The sequence below is a fragment of the Myiozetetes cayanensis genome, unplaced genomic scaffold, assembly GCF_022539395.1.
Source record: "Myiozetetes cayanensis isolate MyiCay16 unplaced genomic scaffold, myiCay2020 scf50, whole genome shotgun sequence".
NCBI lineage: Eukaryota > Metazoa > Chordata > Aves > Passeriformes > Tyrannidae > Myiozetetes > Myiozetetes cayanensis.
The window spans coordinates 90,297-106,225 of record NW_026087743.1 but is presented as its reverse complement, the minus strand read 5'-3'; the positions used below and the strand labels follow the sequence as shown (position 1 = coordinate 106,225).

The 15,929-nt window shown below is 52.4% G+C and overlaps 1 protein-coding gene across 1 annotated transcript in view; it reads left to right on the top strand.

Moving 5' to 3' along the window:
* Positions 1-9,194: 9,194 nt before the first annotated feature.
* Positions 9,195-15,929, top strand: part of RUNX1 (RUNX family transcription factor 1) — a 76,621-nt gene continuing 69,886 nt past the window's right edge. Inside the window, exons 1-2 of the mRNA XM_050334209.1 lie at positions 9,195-9,794; positions 14,775-14,931. Of these exons, the coding sequence (XP_050190166.1) occupies positions 9,525-9,794; positions 14,775-14,931 (427 nt within the window). The 5' untranslated portion in view covers positions 9,195-9,524. The remainder of the gene's footprint in view (positions 9,795-14,774; positions 14,932-15,929) is intronic.

Genomic DNA, 15,929 nt, shown 5'->3' with positions numbered 1-15,929 from the left:
AAGAACTGTGAGCAGCTTGTTGTGGCCATGAGTGTCTGGGGAAGTCCTTGTGTGACTGATTGACACAGGGAGATCCTGCAAACATTTCCATCAGCTTAGGAGCCCCCTAAAATAATCGAGTTGGGGGATTTCCCTGCAATAATCAAGGTGAAAAAGAGGTTTATGTGGGAAACTGTTGTCGTAGTACCAAAAGAAAGCTGTGCTGAAAAAAAAACATACAAAAAGAAGTAAAACAACTGGGGGGGCTCAGCCTGGAGAAAAGGAGGCTCAGGGGGGACCTTCTGGCTCTGCAATCCCTGCCAGGAGGGGGGAGCCGGGGGGGGTCGGGCTCTGCTCCCAGGGAACAGGGACAGGAGGAGAGGGAACGGCCTCCAGCTGTGCCAGGGGAGGCTCAGGTTGGCCAGGAGGAGGAATTTGTTGCTGGCAAGGGTGGTCAGGCCTTGGCAGGGGCTGCCCAGGGAGGTTTGGAGTGCCCAGCCCTGGAGGTGTCCAAGGCAGGCCTGGCCGTGGCACTCAGTGCTCTGGGCTGGGGGACAGGGTGGGGATGGGGCACAGGGGGATCCATGGGCTGGGAGGGCTTTTCCAGCCTCAGGGATCCCGGGATTCTGTGACTTCCACAGCAACATCCTCTGATCAAAGCAGGGCTGGAGGAAGAAAACCACGCTCTGCACCACGAATGCATCCCCATAGCCACAGCCAAAGCCACAGCTTAAACCTCCTAAATTGCTTCTCCTGCACTTCCCATCCCACCTGAGCCTGGGGGTGCCACTGTCAGCCCCTTGCCAGCCACCCTGTGCCCACAGGGAACAGTCTCCCTGGACAGGCTGGCTCAGCCACTCTGGGATGTGTGGGATGGGAATTAAAAAAACTTCAGGAAGACACAGAATCCCAGAATCCCAGAATGGTTTGGGTTGGAAGGGACCTTAAAAATCACCCATTTCCAAGCCCTGCCATGGGCAGTGACACCTTCCACCAGCTTGCTCAGAACTCCATCCAACATGTTGTCAAACTCTCTGGATAAAGACCTTAACAACAGCAATAAGAGGAGAAGAATATTTGTATGGTTTTGATCCTGGTGAATAATAAAATCCCCAGCTAAAAAGCCACTTATTTCTAAGGCAGAATGAGCACTTGCCACAGAGACACATAAAATCCTCTGCTGAGCTTCACCCATTAAGCAACATTTGCAGTTTTAGGCTAAACATGTCTTTATGGGACAAGTCTAGGCCTGTGCTAGGACTAGTCTTATCTCTGCTCGAGGTTATAATGTCTCTTTTCCCTTGTTAATAAGAATTTACTCCAGATTTCTAGTACAGGTGTGTGTGTGACATGCAGAGATCCAGGGCTGCACAAGCTCCCTGTGCTGGTGATGCTCCAGCACCAGCTGCTGAATCAGAGAATCACACAATGCTTTAGATGGGAAAAGACTTGAAAAAGGAATCCCATATTCCTTTTTAAAAGGGATAAAGGAAGGGATAAAAGGAATCCCATATTCCTTTTAGAGGGTAAAGGGAGGACATTCTGGGATTTAACAACCTTTCTGTTTGAACATTTCAAAGTCAGGAGTGATTTAGGCTTCTCTACAAAGTTTTGGTGCCTCTTGTGTGTTTGTTGGAAAACAGGGATTATGCATAAAATCACCGATAATTAAGGAGGGGTTTAATTGGCAGAGTGAGAGTCACAGTGGGAATGTTACAGTTACATTTCCCCCATCGGCAGCACGGCTAAAATGAGTTATTTTTCCTGCACTGATCACATTCAGTACCCTGAATTTCCACCTGGCCACTCACCACCACTACACTGCAGGACTTTTTCCTTTCAGTTTTATTTTCATTCCCCCGTTTGCTGGTACGAGGCATCTGCAGTGATCCCACCCGGAGCAGCGAGATCAAAAGCCCCAAATGTTACAATTAGTGCTGGAGGTTGTTCTGATGTGAACCTGAGGACATAAAATGCCACAGAAACACTGGGTGTGGGTGATATTATCTGCATTAATCAGGGCATGTAATGAGCAGAGCATAATGGCACACGGTGTGTATTTTTTAAGCCTCCAAACCAGCGAGTTCTTACAGCAGATGGCAGCTTTTCAACAATTTCCATTCCCTTCTCCACCCCATACTCCCAAGTATTTCAGGTAATTGCCTCCTCCTCTAGGGATTAGCCACAGTAGAATCATATTAAATGACTAATTTTGCCTCCTTAGTCTTTCACACACACATTTTTAATTTTGACCCGTGAGGAGAAAGAAATCCAGAAGCTCTGAGTGTTTGCATGGTCCTGCTTTCCTCCAGGATGGCCTTGGAATCATCTGGCCTTCTAGGCCCTACATCCCAGCATTTTTTGGCTTCACTTCTGCTCTTTCTTAATCCTTCCCCTCCAAGGTGCTTGTCAAGCTCTGACTTGAAAAGTTCGAGTGCTGTTGGATCTGCGGCTGCCCTGGGAGAGGATTCCCCTCCCTGTTTGATCTCGGGATCAGCAGTGGCCCTGCTCTTACAACTGAACTTGTTTTACTGCAGTTGGCATCTCTGTCTTGTTGTCTGATCGTTTTTAGCTAATGAAAGTGGTTCCTCCCCTTCCTCTTCGTGTACCTTGAAACCACAGTCATGTTGTCCCCCTGGCCCCCCTTGTGCCCCAAATTACGTGGATCTATTTAATTCCTTTAGTCTCTCCTTATAGGCAGTTCCTTGCAGACCTTTAATCTCTGTAGTTGCCCTTCCCTGTAATCTCCCTTGTTCCCTGATTGTAACACCCTGGCCAGGACTAAACTTCTTGCACAGGCATGGAATGACAGAGGGCAGGGTTAGATGGAATATTGGGAAGGAATTGCTGGCTGGGAGGGTGGGCAGGCCCTGGCACAGGTTGCCCAGAGAAGCTGTGGCTGCCCCTGGATCCCTGGAAGTGTTCAAGGCCAGGCTGGACACTTGGAGCACCCTGGGCTGGTGGAAGGTGTCCCTGCCATGGCAGGAGGTGGCACTGGATGATTTATCCAGTCCCTTCCAACCCAAACCATTCCATGGTTCTGTGATAAGAACCCAAACTCCACTTTGAGGAAGGCAAAATTCATCCCATCTGTGGAGTGATGCCTTCCAGTGTCTGCTCCACGGGTGAGAGGAGCAAAGCCCACGCAGGACAAACCCCCCAAAAAAGGTATTTTTGGAGTGGAAATTTAGCCCAGTCTCCACTCCTGCCCAGCAGTTCATCAAACCTCCCAGCAAGGCTGAGCACAGGCAGGATAAGGGGAACAGGGATATCGCCCTTCCCTGGCTGTACCTGCCCACTGCTGCCAGGAATCGAGAGTTTTAGTCTAGAGAGAGGTGAAATGGTAGAAGGGAGCTCCTTCACGGGCAGGTCCGTGGTGGTGCCACCCAGAGCTCTGATATTCAGGCAGATCACTCCCCACATCCTCCCAGCAGGAGCCACATCTACCTTCTAAAATATCAGGAGTGGCAAGAGTGTGGATTGTCCCATCTGGAAGGAAAGAGCCCCTCAGCTTCTTCTTGCCCGGGAAGAGCAAGGTGGGGTTTTACCAACCATTATCACCCAGGGATGGAGATGGATGAAGGGGATTAAGGGGTTAGGGAGTCTTGGGGAACTTTTTCAGGGTCACAGGTAATTGGATGCCCAGGTTAAGGAATAAACCCGTGTCGTTCCACCTCTCCTCACCACCCTGTGCTTTGCATAAAACGAGCTGCAGCCAATTCCCCTCACCCGGAGCGAACAACCCTCTATCAGTTCTCAGGGATCAAAGCCAGGAACCCCGGAGGGCTTTAGGAACTTCCTTCTGCCTGGAAGCGAGGGAAGGCAGACCCTGTTCACCTGTGCAGCCCCGGCCACCTCACGTCCCACCCTTGGTGGTGTTTTGGTGCACGAGGTTAAAAAAAAAAAAAAAAAAAAAAAAAAAGGACATTTCACTGTGTGGGAGAGATCACTGCGGGAAATAAGGAGAAAATGGTCTTTTTCTTTCCCCACTGCAGCGTTTCATTACTACAGTAGCCCCAAAATTATTTGATATGGCACCAGGATGGCTTTACTCAGGTCAGGCAGTGGAATCGTGGCAGCGATTGCCATGCAATAAATATTCTCAGGGGTAATTCAGAATGATAAAAGTAAGTTTATAGGGGCGTTTTTAGGGTGCCTTGCTCCTGCTGATGATGTGAATGAAATCTGAAGGATCAGGGATTTTTTTTTTTTTGGAGGCTTTTAATACATCTATAAAGTGAATTCAGGTGCAAGAGGCAGGAGAGACCCCCTGAATAACCCCATTGACGCTCCAAACATTTAAGTGCTCAAGTAATTGCATTCCCTGCCGAGATTTCCGCGCCATTCCACCGCTCAGACGGAGGTTGGGCACGTTTTTAAGCGTTAGCCTGTCGCCAGTTCTCTGGGTTTCTCCGGGTTCTCCATCAAGCTCTGCGTTTTTCCCCCGTTCCCTCGAACAAAAACTGTTCGTTGCCTTCCTGGTGCAAGTTTCCCCCTGTCCCTCACAAATCCAAACCCCCTCCAGAAAAAAAAATAAATAAATAAATGCCCAGAGCTGCTTTCTTGGCCAGGGAATATTTCCCCTGCTGAACGTCGGGGAATCTTTGCAGTTTAGGTCGCCTAAAACCCATCCCGAAATTGTTGCGCTCTCTCTCCGAGGCTTTTTCCTTGAGCGCGTTACGTCAAAAAACTCGGCGTTTTGTGGCCGAGGAATCCCGTCCGACGGAGGGAAATAGAGAGGCTGGCTTGTGGTTTGTTCGGGGCTGCGATGAGCTGATGCCCAAACGCAGATGTCAGCGGCGCTGGATGCGAATCGCTGAAGTTTCAACACCCCGTCGCGATTCCTGCTTCGAAAGGATTCAAAAAGGCTGTCGGAGCGCAAGTCTGGACCTTTAGGGGTGCTAAAAAAGTGTTCTCGTGTGAGAAGGGACATCAGCGCTGCGTCGTTTCCTTGCTGTGCCTCGTTACTGATCCCCCCGCAAGTTGCTTAACTCCTTAATTCCTATTTTTCCGGAGTACCTGCGCCAGAGGACGGTAAATACCTGTGAGAGTGGCAAAAATAAAATTATAAGGAAGATGATTCATTGAATTGGCTAAAGGAACAAACTAACTAACTAAATAAATAAAAAGAACGCAAATAAACCCCCCATAAAACTCCAAAAGCAACCCAGTAACCCACGTGTAGTTAGTGCTAAAGGGCGCGTAAAATAAATAGCTCGATCTGCATCGAAATAACCTCGCCACGCTATTTTCTCTCTTATTTGACTCCTCAACTTCCCTCGAAAAAGCTTCTGTGTAGCTAAAGAGAAAATCGCCGCGTTTATCTCCATAAACGCCCTGCATCTCAGCGTTGATAACGCCGGGAAGTTATAGGAAATTGTATTTTCTATAGAAAACTGTATTGTCTTTTAAGTCGTGTCGCTTTGTCCCTTTCCGTGTCTCTCCACGTGCGTCGGTCGCGTTTATTTTGTGTTTACAACAAGGAGCTCAAATGAAGGCGGGATGCAAAGTAGGGACTGAAATTCAGCTCAGCGTATTCATTAATTTAAATATAAAATCCTCCCTGCCCGTCGACTGAAGAAACAACCGAGCAAACACTGTATATTTTCACATTTTAGGAGATGCGTGCGCGTCAGTAAAATAACTCTTCTTATCTCTGCCACGCCCGTAAAAAGTTATCAGACACTAAGACACCTCAAATGGCTTTGAAGCTGTGGTTTATAACAGCCATTTGTTCTGATATTTATATATATATTTATATATATATATGTAATTCCCTTAAAACAGAAACGTAATTTAAATTTCGGGATAATTTCAAACAAGACAGAGGTAGCCGTGAACAAAAAAAAAAAAAATTAATTAAAAAAAAAGAAAGAAAGAAAGAAAGAAAGCAAAGTAAGAAAACTACACACAACTTGGTGTCAAGGGGCTTTAGAGCCAAACTCGGCTGCTTCTTTAAACAGGGGACCGGCCGCTAGTGCGGAGAGGGGAATGACAGGACCCGAAAACCGTCCCCTCGTCCTTTGGCAAAGGACAAGAAGGAGGGAGAGGAGGGGAAGGAGGGGAGGATGAAGCTGCAAACCCCCGGTGTGGAGTGGGGGTAGAGGGGAGGGCGCTCCCGACTCGCTCCGGAGGGATGCGAGGAAACCCACGCACACTCGGTGCATCCCTGTCCCGACAGCAGATTTCTCTCCGGGGCACTTTCAGTGTAGTTGTTTAGTGTTTGTTTCTTTCCAATTTATTTGCGTTTAACCAGGCGGCAGCGATGGCAGTGACCCGCTGTCCGCTCCTTCCCCCACCGCTCCTACCGACAGTCGGTTCCCCAACTCCGGAGCGTTTGGGGAAACCAAGGATCCCCCCGTGTCCTGCCATCGCCCCGGGCTGGGTGGGGGGTGTCAGGGGCTCCCGGAGTGGGGGTCTCCCGGGGGATGCGGTGGGTCGCAGCCCCCATCGGGGATGGTCCGTGGCAGGGGCAGCTCCCGAGGGGGCGGCACCCGCCCTTCCCGGGGGTGTCCCGGGGGTCTCCTGGAAGTGTCCCGGCGGTCTCCCGGGTATCTCGGGGGTCTCTCAGGGGTATCCCGGGGGTCTCCCCGCTGTGCCCCCTCCCGCGGGGCGCTGGCGTGCTGCGCGCTCCCTCCAGCGGCCGCGCCGGGAACTGCACCGAGCGCCCCCCCCGCGGGGTCCCGGCCCCGACCCCGCTCCGGGCGCGGCTCCCCCCGATTGGGGGCGGTCCCGGGGTCCCCCGCCGCCACTCCCACCCTCCCACCCACCGCAGCTGCTGCCGCTGCCCTTCAAAGCCCGCCCGGCCGCCGCCGCCGCCGCGGCTGCCGCTGAGCTGGCGGGGCCGGCGGAGGGGGAGGCGACGCGCGGGTGGCCGTGGGGAGGGGCGGGGAGATGCGGTGGGAAGGGGGTTTTGTGAGACTTGACGGAGGAAACCCCAAACCCGCGCCCGGAGCGCGGCGGGGACGGGCGGCGGCTCTCCCGAAGCGGCGGCGCCGGGTCGGGATGGCCACGATCCCAGTCTGGGTTATCCCCCCGTTCCCAGCCCGGGTGATCGCCGCGATCCCAGTCTGGATTACGCGACGTTCGCGACCAGCACCGGAAAAAAAAAAAAAAAAAAAAAAAAAAAAAAGAAAGCCACCAAACCCCAAAATCCCCGACCCGGCCCGAAAGCACAGCCACGCCTCCACGCGGCATCCTCGCCACCGGCTCCGCGGGGTCCAGACCGGCCGGCGGGGCAGCGCCGGCGGCCCGATGATGCCCGTGCGGCTGTTCCCGGCTATTCCCGGCCGCGCTGCCCCCGCGGCCGGGCTGTGGCGGAGGAAGGGTGGGAGGGATGCCCCCCAGCCGGGATCCCGGTCCCCGGCACACCGGCTGCGTGTCCGGGGGCGGGAGGCGGCGGGGACGCCCACCCGGCGGTGGCTGTCGCGGGGGTCCCCGGAGCAAACCCCTGGGGGCTGGCGGGTGAGGTGCGTGGCTGGCGGTGGACACGCGTCTGTGGCTCTGCGGGCACCTTGCGGGTGGGAGCGGGTGTGGGGTGAGCGATGGGCAGAGCCGGGGGTCGCGCCTGAGCATCCCCATCCCGCGGGTGTCCGCAGTGTCCCGGGGTGGCCGTGGCGGTGTCCCGGGGTGGCCGTGGCGGTGTCCCGCACACCCCGCGCCGGTTCCCGGAGCCCCCGTGCCGCGGCCGCGCCCCGTGCGGGCGTGATTGGCCGGTGCCCTCCCCCGTATGCAAAGCAGGCGGGGGAATGACATTCCCCGCACTCCTCCCGCCCGCACCGACTCGCTCCCGGCCACCTCCATCCATCCCGGCCGCGGCGGGCGCCGGGCGGGACGCGGCACGCGGGATACGGGACCACGGCCCGGCGTACCCCGCGGGAACCCCGCGCTCCCCACGCGTGAAAGACCCGCGATCTCTCTGCGCCGCGGGAATGCGCTTTCTCCGAGCACTCCTGCCCAACCCCGGCCGGCAACTTTTGGGCTCATCTTCCCCCGCCGGCAACTTTTGGGTTGCTCTTCGCCCGCTGCTTCCCGTCTGCCTCTCCTCGTCGGGCTCCGCGGCTCCCGCGCCGCCTCCCTTTGCGGAAGGAAAGCGTTCACTCCGTCAACTGCACTGATTTTGCTGGGTGGTTGAGGGTTGCTTTTTTTTTCTTTTCTTTTCTTTTTTTTTTAATTGTGGCTGGTGGCTTTTGGTTTTCTCTGTGTGTGTGTGTGTGTTTGTGGGTGTGGGAGGGGGCTCTCAGCGCAGGTTGGCCGTGTCCATCCCGCCGGACGAGAGAAAAGCCATGCTTCCGAGATCAGGCTTCCACCTGCTGCGGTTCAAATGCTGTTAAGCAGCCGGTTCCTGTGGCCGAATTAGAGGAAGACTGTCTCAGATACTAAAAAAAAAAAGAGAGAGAGAGAATTGGCAATGAGTGCCGAAGTTGTTGCAGACTGTTGAGGTTTGACTGAGTTGGTTTGACTGCTGAGGAGGACGTGAGTGGGAGAGAGAGAGCGCTGTTGCACACACAAAACCACAGAGAGAACCCACAATTTAACCCACATCCCCAAACCCAAGTTTTCAGCTGTGGACCTTTTAGCCTCAGAGCTTGCGATCAGCTGCGACCTTTCTTCAAACTCACCAAAGGCGTTGCACCAAAGATAGAGATTCGAAGCTTGAATGCAATGCACTGAGCTTTTCTTTTTCGCTTTTCTTTTTTTTTTTTTCCTTTTTTTTTTTGCGCAAGAATAATTGAGAGGTCATGACACGACTACTCTTAGAGCGGCGCGAACCAAACTACTGAAGCTCATTTTCAAGGCTGCTTAAAAAAAAAAAAAAAAAAAAAAAAAAAAAAAACTCGCAGAGAACATTAATGGATTCCTTTTGTGTTTAAATTCTCTACAGATTATACTGTAAATATTTTATGAAGTCCGGTATATGTGTGTGTGGTGCGTGTGTGGACGTGAATATATATGCACAGTTGTAGCCAGCTGACCTTTGATCACAAAGTCTCGCTCTCGTACCGCCTTCTCTGAAGACAACCCCGAATTTGCCTCTCCAAAAGAGCCATTTTTGCCCGCGGAAGACGCCGGTGTGGTTTATTTTCTCTTGGGACTGTAGAGAAATCACCTGGAAGAAACTGATAGGCGGCTGACGGGGAAGCCCGGGCTTTGCGCGTGTTTCTTGTTACTTGGTCGCCTCCCTTTTTTTTTTTTTTTTTTTTTTAACTTGGGAGTTTGGAATGAGCTTTCTCCCCGAGAACTTTTCGTGGCGCTGCCGCGGACTCGATGCGCGGTAAAGCCGCGCACGGACGCCCCTTGGGTTTATCGGATTAACGCGTTTGTTCCGCCGCGCCAGGAAGCCAAGAGTTAAAGCCCGGGCGCGCTCTCTATCATCTCAGCAAAAAATTAACTTTGGGGACTGGCGTAGAAACAAGTTTCCCGCGGGGTCCTCAGCCCGTATCCGTTTATGTTGGTCCCCAGAGAGCGGCTCGCTGAAGAGTTACGCTCGCCTCGCTGTTCTGTAAAAACTCCGTGGAGGTCCCTCACTCAAAAGGCTTGTTGTGATGCGTATCCCCGTAGATACCAGCACCAGCCGCCGCTTCACGCCGCCCTCCACCACGCTGAGCCCGGGGAAGATGAGCGAGCCGCTGGCGCTGCCCGGCGCCGAGCACGGCGGGGCTTTGCCGGGGAAGCTGCGCAGCGCCGACCGCAGCATGGTGGAGGTCCTGGCCGACCACCCCGGGGAGCTGGTGCGCACCGACAGCCCCAACTTCCTCTGCTCCGTGCTGCCCACCCACTGGCGCTGCAACAAGACGCTGCCCATCGCCTTCAAGGTATGTCCGAGAAACGCGCAGGGGTGGGCAGGGGAGGGATGGAGGGATGGGGGGCAGCGTGTGCGCCCCGAGGATGGGGGGCACGGGGCGCTCGGAGCCGCGCCCGGGCAGGGACGGCTCGCCCCGGTGGTCCCGCTGCGCCTCCTTCTCGCTTCCTTCCAGCTTTCCTTCCACCCACCCATCCATCCACCCATCCGTCCTTCCACCCTTCTCTCCATCCTCCCTCTCTCGCCCGCGCTGCGGGCAGGAGCGAGCGCTGGCAGCCGAGGAATGCGACGGGCTGGGAAGGTTTCGCTCCGGCCGCTGCCTCCCTGCTCTCCCCATTCATAACTCCGGTAGCGAGAGGCGGCTCTGCTCAAGGGAGGGGGAAAAAAAAGAAAAAGAAAAAAAAAAAGCCAGAGCCGAGGAGTTTGGCTGCCCTGGGGACCAGATGCCGCAGCCCGCTGCAGACGGATGCAGGCGGCTCGGAGCTGAAGGAGCCCCCGGAGCTGAAGGAGCCCCGGGCTCGCCCAGAAGTCGCCCACGGCGGTGGCGGGTCCCTCTGCCACCCACGGGGGACACCCGCCCTCCTCCGCGGGCCGCGTATACCCTGCCAGGGGCTCTTCGGGGGGCGGAAAAAACCCCATCAAAACAACCCACCAGCAGTCCAAAACGCATATTTAATTTTCTTTTTTTTTTTTTTTCCCTTTTTATTGGCTGTTTTTAATAACAGCAAAAATCGAGGCCTAACCTGGGCAGATCCTACGGCCGCTCGGAGTTCTCCAGTTTCCAGAGTTCCTTGCTAAATCCGAGGAAAAAAAGATGGGGAGGAGGGAAGGGGAGAGGGTATCCCGGCTCCCTCCTGTCACGGGCCGCCGGGAATCTGCCGAGCGGTGCCCCCCGGGTGCTTGTTGCTCTTTCCAGCCTTCCCGTTACCGGGCTCCGAGTAAAATTATCCTCCCCCCGGAGTAAAATTATCCTCCCCTCGGTCACGCTCTTTTTTTGACTCGGGTCTGTCTCGCTGACTTCTTGAACGCGCTGCTTTTCTTGCCCCTGATGCAGAAACGCTTCCGAGCTAGGAAAGGAAAAGGTAATTATTCTCGTTATCCTTTTATCCGAGACGGGAGCCGCACAGACATGCAAGCTCCCGAGGAGCCCCGGGGTTAGATTTAGGATCGGGATTTGTCATGTTCGTGCTTTCTTTTGCGGTCACTCCTAAACCCCGACCGCCTCGGCACAACTTTGTTTTGAAGGCCACCAGGCTCGAGTCTTTTCCGACGGCTTTTTGGGAGAGGAGAGGCGAGGGAGAAGGGGATCAGCTCAGCTCCCGGAGCTCCGGGAAATCGCGCTGAGGAGGCGGCTTCAGGGCAAAGTTTTATTATGTCTAGTCTTCTTGTTTTACGCAGATAGGAGTCTGGGGAAATGGGAGGAACTAATCGGCAGGGTCACTTCCTAAATTCCCACATTTAGATTAATTATTACACTGTTACCCACGCACTCGGCAGCTCCTGCTAATTACTCGGGAAGTTCAGGTCCTGGAAGGCAGTGAAAAGCCGCTCCGCCCCGCCAGGAAGGGAGATAAGCGGAGGCCCCGGTGTTCCTTTTTTTTCCTGGGGGATCCCTGTGGCCAGAGGCCGCCGTGGCAGGTCCCCGCGGGGCCGCGCGTGTCCCTGTCCCACCCCCGGGCATCTCCCGGCGGGGGAAAGGGATGGAGAAAGGACAGGAGAGCTGGATCTTCCCGCTCCTGACCGGCCGTCCCGATGCCGAGCCGGCAGCGACTTTGGGATTCTCCTCTGGAATAGGAGCTTTGGCGGCAGGGACGGTCCTGGTTCTGTGGAAATTGCGGGAAGCGAAGCCAGGGGGGTTCGAGAGATGCCCAACGCAGCTCCCCACGCCCGCAGCAGCCGCAGCCCCCCCGTGACCACCGGCAGCTTCTCCAGGAGTTTGTTTGAGAATTCAACCTAGAAACACCCAAGAGAGAAACAATTAATCAGAACACTCCCCCAAAAAAAACTCGGGAAAAGGTTTCATTATGAGCCCCTGGAATGGTGGGCTGGGAGGCACCTGCTTGCCAGGGCGCTCGGTGCTCCTCATCTTCACCCCCCTCCCAAATTCTCTCTCCGCGGATTGCTGAGAAATGAATCCTGGAAGAATTTGCCACGCGTAAAAACAAGCTTGTAGGGTTCACACTAAATACTGAATATTCGCAAAGGCCGTTTTAAAAGTCATGGAGGGTTTTTTCAGATGATTTGGGCCAGGAACTAGAAAATTCGGGTCAGATCGTTCCTTTGCGTCTGACAAAAAAAAAAGCCCCGAGTTTTACCTAGTGTTTGTTAACAACCATTGCATGAACAAAAAGAGAGAGATGGAGAGTTTTCTCTTCGTGTTTCCTCAGAAAAATTCATTTGTGGTGTTTGATCAGGAGATTGTTTCCAACCTAAATTAAAATATCCAGGCTTCTTTTTTTCTAAATTCAAGAACGATCCCGAGAAACTTAAAAATTACTATATAATTACTAAGAAGGTGCTATAGAAATTCACTGTCCAAGTGCTGTTAAGAAAGAATCTAAATCTTATTTTAAAAGGCCAATTTGGTTTGACTGATGCGGGAGAAGTAGGTAATTTAGATACCCGACAGACCTGCAACGCTGATACTCTCCTTGCTTCTCTGGAAATGCATATTTTTAAGAGGTAAAGAGTGCAACAAAGTCCTTGATAACTCCAGTCAGCAAGTCCCAGCTTATCTGTTTAGTCTGTTTTCTAATGTAAATGTTTGTATTTCTGTTTCTATTGTCTGTGACTTTTAACTCCACTTTCTTTTCGGGGCTGTGTCAGCTTTATACCCGTTCCTGATTTTTTTTTTTAACCGAGCTTGCCTTTCGGTGCCATTTGGAAACTGGGCTTTAAAATATCTGCTGGGCTTTAAAAGAGCCGACTGCCCCTGGATTCGCCAAAAATCTTTTGTGAAGCCTTTAAAATCCCGGAATACATTTCCATAAATGAACGTGCAAACCTTTGCATCGCAGGGTGATGCCCCGATTTTCCCCTTTGCCTTTCTGGTGCCTGGAATACAAGTGCTTGTATTATGGTTTTATGGTGGTTTTTTTTTAAGATCTGGGTGCCTTGGGCTGGAAGTTGATTTTGTGGCTGTGGAAGGAGAAGACTCTGAGCTTAAGCATTTCGAGCAGGGACTAATTGATGCCGAGATGAGGGGGAAATTTGGAAAGCCCAACACCCAGCAGGCCCCAGGAACACGTTCTGGAACCCAGAGGAGGGCAAAAAAAACCACAACAGGCTGGGCAGGGGAGGAACGGGGAGGAGGAAGTTGAAACAGAGACAGTAAAGAGGGAATTCTGACCCAGTGATTTGAGGTTTGCATGTGGAAGTGAAAATAAGGGTGGCTGGTGACAAAAGGGAGAGCACAGAAGTGAGGAGCTCAGCCCCCTGTGGAAGGAAAGGCTGGGAAATACCTGAGACTGGAGGCATCTCCCAAATCCTGGGAGGTGGCTGTGGCTGGACAATAAAAAATCAGGGATCGATCGAGTAAAGGAGCTGCTGATCCCGTTTGGAAAGGACAAGAGTGAGTAGAAACCGAGAGGAACAAAACCAGGCCGTGACAAACTTTAACTGCCTGGATAGGAGCTAGAAAATTCTAAGAGGAAGGAAAAATATCGAGCTGCAACTCCGAGGGCACGATGAAGGGCTGCTTCCTCTTAGAATGTGCAAAAGAGGAATTAAAAACTAGCTGGATTTTTTTATAATCTCCTTTTTTTTTTTTTTTTGGTGGTAAGAGTCATGTAGACTTAACTGGGGGAACAGCAATGGGATGTAAAAACAATATATAGGGGACTGAATCCAAGCTCTTATTTTTGCCAGACTAAATGGAGTGACCCCCCAAATATCCATTTGCTTGCAGTGGGGTAAAACTGTCCAGAGAATTCCATCCTGCTCAAGAAATTGCAGTAAAAATTAAGTTTTCCATTGTTTGATCGGTGTGAAAAGTGCAGACAAGAGTCAGAACATTTCAGATTAGAAATTTTTAGGTCTCTCAGGTTGTTGCATCAAAAATGCAGTGAATCTTCTGCTCCTAAATGTTTGTTTGATGCTGGCACCAGGGAGCTCCAGCACAAGCATTTGGGGCCAGGTGAAAGCCTTTGGCTGAACCAGGGCAGATTTCATTAGTTCAGATCCACGATTTCCATCCCTCAGGTGGGGCCTGAAGTCAATTATTTGCTTTTTAAAGGAAATAAAGAGAAGTTGTTCACTAATTTGGGATTAAACATTTGATTGAGGCCTGATTTTCCACGGATTTACCCTGAATTTATGCTGGGACAGCTCTGTTAGGAGCTACTGCTGTGAATGAGACCAGCAGTGGATTCTGTTCATTGAATTTACGTACTGACAATTACAGATGTGTATTTTGGAAAGCTGATTTCACTTATTTTTCATCTCAGAGCACACGAGGCGCTGGGTATTTCAGAGGCACATCAGTGCAAAACTTTCCAGGCCAATTGTTGAGAAAAGCAAGGTTTGAAATGGTGGGAAATCCACACTGAGGAGTAAAAAAGATGCACCTTAAATAACATTTGTTGTGGTAATGTCACAGGTGCAATGATATATATTTTAAAAATAACTCTCTTAGGTCCTTCAGGAAATGTGGGGAAGAACAGTGGAAAGGAATTGGGAAGCATTTTAGTGCAGTAACATGTCAGCCACCAGCACTGCTGACACCACTCAGCAGTGAGTCTACACGTAACTTGTCTGCTCAGAGTTAAAATTCTATAATCAAAATTGCACAAAAAACATTTGGCCTGATTAAGGAATAACAAAGGGGACAAGGTTTTGTGGGGAGAAGAAGATTCCCATCGCAGCAAAATAGGAATGGAAGCATCTCCTTTCTACCAAAAACAGCTTCTTAGACCGACATCTCAGACCTTCCACGTGGATTTGACCCCCAATTCCACGGGAGCTGAGGGCTCTCTGCTCCTTGATTTTTCCGCAGGTGGTGGCCCTGGGGGACGTTCCTGACGGGACGCTGGTGACGGTGATGGCCGGGAACGACGAGAACTACTCTGCCGAGCTGCGGAACGCCACGGCCGCCATGAAGAACCAGGTGGCGCGGTTCAACGACCTGCGCTTCGTGGGCCGCAGCGGCAGAGGTACCTGCTTGTCCTCCCCTTGGCACCCTCTGCTCACCCAGCCCTGCCGAATTCTGGGGGGGTGGGCAGGGAATTCCGAGGGTTCCCCGCTCCCGGAGGCGTGGGATGAGCCCGGGGGGTTCGTCCTTGTGTCGTCGTAGCCCGTCCTCGGCGCTGCTTCGGGTTCTGAACAGGCAGATCTCAGGTGGAAAATGAAAAAGCAAGCGATGTTTTGGCTGTGGGAGCCGCACCTGCTGGTTTAGGGCAGCGTGATGTTGCCGGTGGTTAAGTCAAAGTGGCGTATTTTGAGGTTAAAATGGGAGTTTTTCAGCTTGTGCAGGGACTCGTGATGGGGCTCCCCTTCTGGTTTCTTCAACAGAGTGAGTCTCTCTTAATATTTCCTGCTTGGTACGAATATTTCCTGCATAGATCTGAAGATTCTGCAGGTTCATGCTGACCTGCTGAAGGCACAGGGCACGTTTTCTGGCCTTTCTTTCCCTCAGGATGCACCAGACCTGTTAGTTAGTGTCTGCTGCAAAGGGGATGGCAGAGAGCAGACAGAACAGAGGGGTTTGGTACCTGACTCGCTGTACCTCTGCCACAACCAGTAATGACTGGTATGTAAATAAAAAGGCCTTTGGAGCATAAATAGCAAACAGGATTTGGAGCTGACTTAGGCTGGGACTACATGAAAACGTAGTTTGGAAGCTGCAAACAGAACCCGACGCGTGCGGCTCACGCCGCCCGTGGGTGGGCAGGTGCACAAAGCTCCATCCAAAAAAAAAAACCCCAACATAAAGACCTTTTGCAACTTCACTCTTTGGCCCCAAGCTGTAATCTCAAATCCCATAACTTCCCAGCAACCATATTTACCATCCTACTAGTTTATTTTAAGTGCTTCCCCTGCGTTAGTGCCTGCCTGGGGAGTTTGGGGAGGTTCAGTCAGACCCACGGAAGGGAATCTGGTGAGCTGTTGCTCAGAAGGAGCTCAGAAGAAAGATCAGCCTCTCTCTCTTAAG